General features: G+C 41.8%; 2 protein-coding genes across 2 annotated transcripts in view; one reads left to right on the plus strand and one right to left on the minus strand.

The window, feature by feature from the left end:
- Positions 1-7,611, plus strand: part of LOC145488403 (ankyrin and armadillo repeat-containing protein-like) — a 10,533-nt gene extending 2,922 nt beyond the window's left edge. The window contains exons 2-9 of the mRNA XM_081467254.1: positions 417-572; positions 1,452-1,733; positions 2,589-2,833; positions 3,464-3,613; positions 4,221-4,680; positions 5,500-5,740; positions 6,028-6,080; positions 6,772-7,611. Of these exons, the coding sequence (XP_081323380.1) occupies positions 417-572; positions 1,452-1,733; positions 2,589-2,833; positions 3,464-3,613; positions 4,221-4,680; positions 5,500-5,740; positions 6,028-6,080; positions 6,772-7,031 (1,847 nt within the window). The 3' untranslated portion in view covers positions 7,032-7,611. The remainder of the gene's footprint in view (positions 1-416; positions 573-1,451; positions 1,734-2,588; positions 2,834-3,463; positions 3,614-4,220; positions 4,681-5,499; positions 5,741-6,027; positions 6,081-6,771) is intronic.
- Positions 7,612-8,630: 1,019 nt separating this feature from the next.
- Positions 8,631-10,000, minus strand: part of LOC145488408 (uncharacterized) — a 9,290-nt gene continuing 7,920 nt past the window's right edge. The window contains exon 2 of the mRNA XM_081467262.1: positions 8,631-10,000. This exon is cut by the window's right edge and continues 537 nt beyond it. Within this exon, the coding sequence (XP_081323388.1) occupies positions 8,634-10,000 (1,367 nt within the window). The 3' untranslated portion in view covers positions 8,631-8,633.

Below are 10,000 nucleotides of genomic sequence, written 5' to 3' on the forward strand. Positions count from 1 at the left end.
AATTTGGGTAGATTTGCTCATAGTAGTTAAAGTAAGCACTTTCAGTTAGGCATTATATCTCCTTAGATGGGTTGTCTGATCAAAAACTGCCTTAAAATGACAACCAAAGTAAAAGCCACATTGCATAATTATTCAAATACGAAAAGTACATGTACATGTACCTGCAGTTGTGTGTTTCTATGACTTAATATCATTCTACAGTACATAAATGTCCACCCCATGGGGGATCAAATTGAAAATTCAGAGGGGGATGGATGTTTCAAAAAATGTTTCTTAAGGAAAGTATGAAGTTACATGTAAACTGCAATTTCGAGAGTGGAAGGGGTTGAAAATCAAATCAGAACATCACATTACTTTTAGTATTAAAATGGTAAACTAAATTATTTTTTAATTGTTTTTACTTTGTCCACGTCTAGGTGGAATAGAAGCACTTGTCAGTTTGCTGGACTCTGAACTTGAACATGTGTTGGTGAACTGCGTCAATGCACTGAGGGTCTTGTGTGATGGTAACCATGACAACCAGACAGCTGTTGCTAAGAGTGGTGCCATTGACACCCTTACTGAACTTTTGAGTGAGTAATTAACAGTGTGCAAAGAACGTCCTGCTGAAAGCCTGGGACTAGTAGATTCTGTCCATCACTTGCCCCAATATTGACATTTTAACAAATCGAATGTGGTTTAGGGTGGTCTGTACTCTTATCGACAATAATACGCATCATCACAGTGGTCAAAATGTTGACCACTGTGATGACACGTATTGTTGTTGAAAAGAGTACATGTACAGACCACGCTAAACCACATTTCAATTTTTTTTTTACCACAACACCGACATCAAAGGAAATGTTTTTTTCAGAGCTTGAGCTGAAAAAGGCATTGCGTGACACATTGACATTAGCAGCGTTGTCTGGACTTATCGACCATGGCAAATTAGCCAATCAAATTGTGGGATTAGGAGCCATTGTGGTAAAAAGTGAAGTTTATTCATTTGGGAAATTTTTTAACTGAAGTTCTAAAAGAGATGGGGCTTATGAGAAGGATTTTCAGGCTAGCACATTATTATTCATTGTAATGGCAAGCCTGAAAATTTGCTTTCTTTTCATCCTGAATTTGCAATATACCAATAGAGCTTTACAAAAGTAATATTGAATAATAACGGACTAGTAAATAAATATAATGAATAAAATGTAATGATAAATACAAGAATGTAGTAATAAATGCAAGAATAAAATGCGAAACAATAGTGTGCATGTCCAGTAGAAAGCACCTAATCATTAAAAATATTTCAGTGTTCAAACTTTTTAACTCCAAGGGGGAACAAAGCAGTTGAGGTCATCTCAAACCCATGTTTATTTCCACGAGATAACTGTTGGAGATAACTGTTATTGTTTACATGTATGTGCTTGGGATGTGACAGAAAGAGGTAAAAATATATCTTCCTTGTAACTTTTCAGGTGCTAAATCAAAGAATCTTCAAGCCAATACAGCAGCCTGTCTGAGCTCCTTGGCCAAAGGCCATCGCAAGAACCAAGACCTTGTTGTCGCTAAGGGAGCTGTCAAGCCACTTGTCTGCTTAGCAAAGAGTACAAAGACACTTTGTCAAGTAAAGGCTGCAAGTGCTCTAGAATCACTTGCAACGAGTAACCCTGAGGCACAGAAAGAGATTGATACAGCTGATGCACAAAAGCCTCTTATAAGGCTTTTGAAAATGTGGGCCATTGAAGTCAAAGAGCAAGGTTTGTTCATTGTAATGACCCAAAATCTGACTGTATTTTTATGTGGTTTTTATTTTTGACTTTTTGAAAACACTTGTTCCTTTTTTTTTCTTTTTTCAGGGGGGGGGGGGGAGGTAATATTCTTGATGTTGATTAAAAATATAAGGAAATAAAAATCAAATTGGTCTAGAAAATTCCTATTCAAAACTAAATTGAAACCACAACACTTAAATGTGCATTGCATGAATGCGTCACTTCCTACATAAATGCACATAATAATACATGTATCTTTTTATGCTTTGGTCGATCTTCTTTGTGTGCTTTTAGCGTTACATTTTATTTGTACAAACCAGTATCATTTTTATTGTCCTTTTTCTAGTAGTCATTATTGTAATCTGAAAATTAATTTAAACTAGTTTAAAAAATAATAAAAATAAATAAATGAATAAATAAGTAAATAAAAACCCCACAACATAGTCATTGCATGACTTTACATGCATTGCATACTCTTCACATGTACAATATGTTACAAGATGTATGTACAAGCCTCTACATACATGTAAATGCCTCTTGCCCTGCCAGAGCCTTTGAATAAATTACAACCCTCTGGGCATACATTACATGCTTCTATGCACACATTTGCCTCAGCTACATTACATTGTACAAACAGCCTCTTTCCATGCATTGTGTTGTTCCAGAAAATATTGAACCCCTCTGCCATCCCCCTGGAAATTCCAGTTTTGATTCATACTTTCCCTTAAAAATTTAGGCTTTTGAGATCTCCCTCCCCATTGGAATTTCCCGAAGCCATCCTTGGGGTAGGTGTGAACATTTTCTGGAACCAAACATTCCATAACTATTTTTTTCTTGTTGCAGGTGCCAGTGCTCTGTGGGCGTTGGCAGGTGTCACGCGGCATCAGCAGCAGCGTATTGCCAGCATGATTGGAATTAACATCCTTGTTGACATGTTGATGCTCAAATCAGAAACTCTACAGTTTATTGCTGGCATGGCCATCATTGCTTTAACTACAGAGAACATTGAGAATCAGAACAAGATTGTGGCTGGAGGCGGAGTGCAGCCTCTAGTGAGACTCCTGAGATCAGCTAAGACCTCTGAAAAGGTTTGTAATGTTATTTAATGGCCTGAACTTGTTGGGAAAAAATAACAGTATAAAAAAGTGTTGATGTTCTGACTGTATGTGCGTTCTCCACAATTCCCCTTTGGATCGGAGGGGCTGGGAGGGTTGAGGATGCTGGACAGACTTTAGTGAACATACCTTTCCAGAGACAGTCGGGTCATTTTGCTCCATCTGCCTGCCTGCTGTATACAGTTTATATGGCACATGTAGCTACTGTCCAATTTCTTTCCCTCACTTTTGTTGCGCTGAATAATCTGTGATAACCTGAACAAAAAAGTCAGTTGGGTTGTGGAACAGTGCTTGACAAATAAGAGGGACCCTTTAGGAAGCAAAGATGGCTAGTGATGGCAAAACAGAAAATGAAGCGCAATAATACAATATGGACAAACGTGCAAACATGGGGCGTACTAAAACTTTGCAAAATATCCTGCAATAGCGTAGGTTGAAGTTCTGTTGTTTACTTATAGATCGTGAAGTAATTCATTCCACCAACACTGTCGTTAGATAGTGCCTATTAACTTTGTAGTGAACACAGGAAAATAGTCCTCAATTTGTGAAGAAGTGACTCGGTAGTAAATGTTTCTTTTCACATTCATATTTTCTTGGCTACAGGTTTTGCTGATGGTGATTCGTGTTCTCGGCATCCTGTGTGTAGGCGTGGCTCATCAGTCAAACAAATCAACCCAGCTTGAGATAACAAATGCTGAAGCGCTTGTTACGCTTGTTCGTCTCCTGCGCACGTCAAAAAAGGCGCTTATTCAGGTTGGTTTCGCGGTTTGTTAAACAGGGCTTCTTTGTGGCCACCGCATTTTAAAGAATTCTTGGGTGTTTGGTTAATTACCACAGCCCCAGCGTCTAACAGATGCTGAATTTCAATGGTTGCTGGTTATTGTATGGTTTCCGAATTTTCCCGCCACTCGAAGGCGCCCACGAAGTAGGTCTTCTCTAATTGGTCGATCAACAGAGTCATCGCGTGCTGATTGGTTGAATTGACAGTAAAGGTTAATGCCGGGCTGCCGAATTTTCTCGCCACTTGAAAACGCCCTTGAGTAAAGCAGCCACGCTCTGATAGATTCGTTTGATTGATTAGAGGAAAACAAGTGTTTGGTTATCATTTTTGATTTGCTTTCAGCTGCAAAATAGTTAGGCTCAATTACCAGGCGCTGTTCGGGAAAGGAGCCCGCGTTCCTCCCCCGAACTCAGACCGGACTCGAGAAAGCGGCGGAAATCGAGTCTACAAAATAGTCTAATTTCTGAAAATGAATGAAAGTTTACTTACGAAAAATAATCGGTCTTTCTTTCTCCTGCGATTACATGTAGTAAAACTACACGTGCGTAGATAACTTCCATGTCCTGATTCGTTTTGCAGGTTGAGGTCGCGATAACTTTGGGGAAAATAGTTCTCAATAATTCACAAACACAGAAGCTTCTAGTGGAGCAGACAAAGTTTCGTGTTGTAGAACTTCTTCATCACCTCTCCAACAAGGAAGAAACAGTTCGACATAAAGCTGGTATGGCGCTCGCAACATTTGCTTACAACAACACTTCACAGCAGTATGCCGTTAAAAACGCCGGTGGAATTTCGTTAACGGCCTTCGAAGAGTTCCTGGGATCTGAGAACGAATTGTACCAGGCCCACGCGGCTTTTCAGATCATCATCTTGGCACGCGTGATTGATAGTGATCAGGTGACCCTGACAGCACGTGGTGTGGAATTACTAGTGCGCTTGCTCAGTTCTGAGCAGCACAGCACACAGATACTCGCCGCCAGTTTGTCAGCCAGTCTCGGCCACACGCGGGCTGGTGTCCCTGCGGCTTTGATCACGGCTGGTACGTAAAAACTCAGTAAAGGATGGTTTATCTGTGAAGTGACATCGCTCCGAAGTAAAACATGTTGCAAACTCATTCTGGCTACAACCCATTGGGCAGTACTTTCATGTGGTGCTGTTTATTGTACTGTACATGGTGGTTCTAACTTTTAAGTGAATGAATGAAACCCTAGTGTGTGACCACTCAAATGAAAGCTATTGAGCAGTTCTTTCATGTGGTACTGTTTATTATGCTTTACAAGATTTGAAGGTTCTAACTTTTAAGTCTGTGGATGAAACCCTAGTGTGTGACTATTCAAATGAAAGCTTTTGAGCAGTGCTTTCATGTGGTACTGTTTATTATGCTTTACAAGATTTGAAGGTTCTAACTTTTAAGTCTGTGGATGAAACCCTAGTGTGTGACTATTCAAATGAAAGCTTTTGAGCAGTTCTTTCATGTGGTACTGTTTATTATGCTTTACAAGATTTGAAGGTTCTAACTTTTAAGTCTGTGGATGAAACCCTAGTGTGTGACTATTCAAATGAAAGCTTTTGAGCAGTGCTTTCATGTGGTACTGTGTTCTAGTAGGTGTTTCTAACTTTTAGGTCTGTGTATAAAACCCTTATGTGTGTGGCCATTCAAGTGAACGCCAGTGGTCCTGTCTCCTTTTCAAAATTCTAAACCAATTTACTGTACTTGACGCGCTGGTGTGAGTTGGGTTCTTTAGTACATGTTCGCTATATACATGCTTTCCAGGTCAAAAACTGTAACGTTAAACACTTATCCTTCTTCTTGCCTAAGCTAACTGGTGCCATGTTTTCTTATTTATATGCTATTCAGGTTCTGTGGAAGCGCTCCTCGCAAATCTGTCGTCGCTGAACGAAGAAGTTCGCAGCAGCGCCGCTGTTGCCCTTGGTTACCTTTCCTTTGACCGTACTGCTTCCCGTCTGATGTTGCAAGCATGTAGGAACACTCCAGGGCTGCTTGAATCTCTTGTGGATAACCTTGGTAACGGGAAAATATCCATGGAGTTCATGGACGAGTGGAGGCAGACCAAGATCGTGGGACTGCCTTCAGCCAGGTCTGTCTAATATATAGCTTAATCATAGCTGCTCTATCATTAGCGCTTAGGATAAAGAGTTAAGTTTCATTATGAGGTCAGAACGTAATGTGAAGTCCGCGTCGGGCCAAAGAGTCTAACCTTGCCGGAGATTATCCCGGTTTTCTACTCCCCCTGGATGGGATGGTAATCAATCGCAGGACTACTCCAGCCCCCTTCCCTCAGCCGTAAATTCACTGGTAACCATTTATGCCTCTGGCTACTAAGAGACACTGTAAGAGTAACGTGTTTTGCGTTTTTTTTAACAGTCTTGAGATTCACGGAGGTCCCCCGGTACCACAGAGGTTACCCCCTGAAGAAAGTAAGTGTACACTTCTCATTTGACAGGGCCCGATAAAAGATATGGTGGGATTTTTTTTCTTCCTGGCTGGAAGTTTTTTAAGCTGCAAGCGCCCCACTGGGCCTTCAGCCAAGTCAACAGCACTCCAGAAGGTGTATTAGCGATACTTGTGAAAGCCATTAGCCTTCTACCCGATAACGCCCGCCTAACATGGCTTTTTTATTTTTAACCTGTTACTTAAGGCTTCGTAGATTTAAAAAAATATATGGCATTCGTTCATTTTACTCTACTTGCTTTAGCTGTATTTTCCTGAGTGAGTTGTTGATATAGGAAATTTAAATCCCTAGTTATGTTTTGAACACACAGACAGTTGCTTGCTTTCTTCTACAGCGCCAGAGTCATCTATGGATGTAGTTTGTTGGAAGTAATGCCTTAGACTTGTAAGAAATTTTTCAGTTTCGTCTCCACGTAGTAAATTTGGCACAAGCACCAGTGTGTTAATATTTCGCCTCACCTACACTGCGCATGTCATTTAGATTTCGTTTGCTGTTTTTGTGTAATTTTTTTCCTTTCTTCCTTTTGCTTGGAAAGTTTCTCGTTCGGGCTGAGTCGCAAAATCGGCTGTGGTGCTGCCTTAGTTTTGGGTACAATAAGTGCTCTATTTGTGTCAATTTTTGTCGGTATGACACACCCTTCGCTTTTGTCTCTTCAGGAAAACGCCGACCTCGCACAACTCAAAGCATGCCTTCCGCACGACACTTCCGCCGCCAAGACATGAAGAGAGTGGCCTCGGCACCAATTGTTGTAAACAGCTACCGTAACCAAGTAAAGGCGGGTATTGTGCGAGCTATGTTACCGCGCACTGAGTCGTCAAACTTTAGAAGCGCCTTTGGAGCTGCGGAGATGTGGAGATCTAAGTTACTGACGTCGCGGCCCACGCTAGAAAGGAGACTATCCAGTAAACATTCGTGACTTCATCCGGGACTGTAGAAACGGTACGGTCGGCAAACCGGACCTGTTAGGTATCCCGAAGAGTTCCCGAACACTTACGAACGTTTTTGCATCAGTTGTTTCATAGCAACATCCTGTCAAAAAATATCGGAAATTCTCGGAGACGAACTTATTTACCTAATAATTTACAATCTATGGTTGTAAGAACACACGTTTCAAAGTAACGTATGTACACAGAATTCATGGAACGGTTTTCAAAAATGGTGCAATTTCTAAAAATTGTAAAGACTACCACTGGACATCACTAAGCACAAAAATAAATTACAAAAACAAAGTTGTCCAGTTGTGTATAAGCATGAATGAAATATGCTAATAATGGACTCGTTTTACTGTAACAGCTTCAGGCAATTATAGCCTAGATATCTATTGGCACTCATCAATTTATTTACGACCTAGAGCTTAAAACTGCATGGTCCCCTAAAACCACAATGTTAACTTCTTTGATCAACTTATAATTTGACTTCTGTAAAAATAATTAAGCTCACTGAACTTTGTAGCGATCAAATGGAACGTAAACTTCAGTCTCGGCAAACACTGAAGAATGATCGACCAACAAGAACAACATAAAATGCACTTCACTGGATCATTTAATTTTCAACCCATTATTGGTGTGGAATGGTCAATTCTGGCAAATAAATCTCGCTTTCGTTATCAGTGCGACTTTTACGCGCGAGTCAAAGCGCGGAAGCTCCTCGCGGGTGAACTGTTGTTTCCCAGTGATTCTGAGTCGCAAGCTTCATCCTGGCGATATACTAGCGCTGCGCATCGCGCTCGCGAAACTGGCGCTTAGAAACCCGGCACCAGCCCCAACTTACTTTGCGAGTATGAAGGTGTCATTGTGCTCGAAGTCCAGAAGCAGGTCCAGAAGACATGAGAAATACTTCTTTATCCTAGAAATACAATCAACTCTCCTAAAACGGGCATACACCACTGTAAGAGGGGCACCTCCGCAACACGAGCATGGATGCCTGTCCATAAACGGATCTCTGAGGCAGACAACCAGATCTGGCTCCGATTTCACAGCAGACACACCACTATCACAATCTAGTCGTTCGGAGAGACTTTAAAACCGCCTGAGTACATAGAGCTTGGGTTCGACAGTTTCTACTTTATTCTAAACTAAAAAGCAACTAAGCTGTAACAGTTCACACAATGTAATTGATTACAACTTGCTCAGAACAAAGACGTCACTCTAAGCTCAACGAAAAGATATTTCTTTATAAGAAGATCGTTGAAAAATCATGACTACGCTCTTTGAAGAAAATACATGCTTGATTTACACTGAAATCAATAACTTACGAAAGCTGTATAGGAAAATGACAGCTGAAGTTTTACATCAATTGTGCAGGCTTATGGCCTCTCGCTATTGAGGATATTCATTTCGACTTAAGTATTGACACTACATGGATAACGGTTATGAAAAAATTACGAGCTCCCGATATCGGACGACTAGCTTAAGTTAATCCCTAACAGAAAGTCACTTAGATCAGTCTAGGTGTAGATGATAGCGGGAAGAATGAATGTTTATTATCGAACTCTCGGTGATAAGTTCTCAGTTCGATCCTACTGGAGTTTTTTGTATTGTGCAATGAGCTCGGCAGACGTCGTTTTATAACTTTCGGATGACTTGCGGAACTCCGCGGCTAACTGGCTTCTGTTTTTTATCTTCTTGGCCCCATCAAAGACATCCCAGATGCCGAGGGCTATTCCAATACCCGCCAAAGAACCAGATAGAGCTTTTGCAGTCGTTGTTCCAGCAGTCACGATAGTTTTCCCTGCAATTTTGTACCCAGGTGCTGCGGTTTGTACGGCAAAGCCGATTCTAGCCTCTTTAACCGCATAATAATCGGCCTGAAGAAAGATGACGAGCGCTTTCATTCGGCTGGCCTGTTTCACCTGTTTCACTCCCGTGTACAGAAGGTCGCCGATTTTGTAGGTTCTCACACCAACTTTCCCAGCCGCTTCAGCCGCCTCTATAGCAGCGTATGCATCTTTAGCTACAGCTTCTCCCTCCGGTTTTTTTAGAAATTCATCTGCTTCTTCTAAGATGTTGATATACTCTTTAAGAAATCCGTGCAGGCTGTGTGTAGCATGGAAGAGAGGTACTGTGGCATTCTTAATTTTCTTTGCTTCCCTCTTATCCCTGTGTAGACTTACCAGGGAGCCAACCGTCGATGTGCCTCCCCCCAAGATACCCAGGGCACCTCCAGCGAAAGTGAGGCCTAGGCTGGCGCCAGCTGTTATTGGAGCCAGAGCAAGACCAGCGATAGCCATGCCCCCACCAACGATCGATGCACTTCCTCCGACAGTTCCTGCTATACCAGTATCTTTTGCCACCGCGTCCAGCTTGCTGGAACACTCATCCAAGATTTTAAAAGCTTTGCACAGTTTGTCTTCATAATCGTCAATGCTGTAACCTATGATGACGTCAAGGTAGTTGTCAGCCAGATGTTTCCAAAACTGCGCCTTGTTGACAGGGTTTGGATTAGCTTGTACGAGCTTGAAGTCGTTCCATGCGTTTTCTGGAATAAAGTACCACTTCTGAGATGACGTGCCTTCTTCAGCGACTTTCATGGTGATAGGCAGCTCTGTAGCATCGATGACAAGGTCGTTCAAGCTGCTCTTAATCGTTCCTTCTTCAACTCGCCACTTTTGATTGAGGCCATCATGTGCATTCCAGGCGTGGCACACAGTTCCTGCTTTCTTTTTCATGCCTCTGATATTAGCTACCAAACCCAGTTTGCTGACTAGCCTGCAGTCTTCATCCCATCTCCACAGCTGACTGGGTTTTCCATGTGCTTCACTCAGGACGAGATCTCCGCCTTTCGTTCCTGCGGAAATATCAAGAACTAATCCATTTTTCTGGCTGGCTACGAAGAAATACTTAACTGAAGGTACAACGGGCCGATCATCCGCCCAGGGGTTTTCAG

Source organism: Orbicella franksi, chromosome 5, assembly GCF_964199315.1.
Source record: "Orbicella franksi chromosome 5, jaOrbFran1.1, whole genome shotgun sequence".
NCBI lineage: Eukaryota > Metazoa > Cnidaria > Anthozoa > Scleractinia > Merulinidae > Orbicella > Orbicella franksi.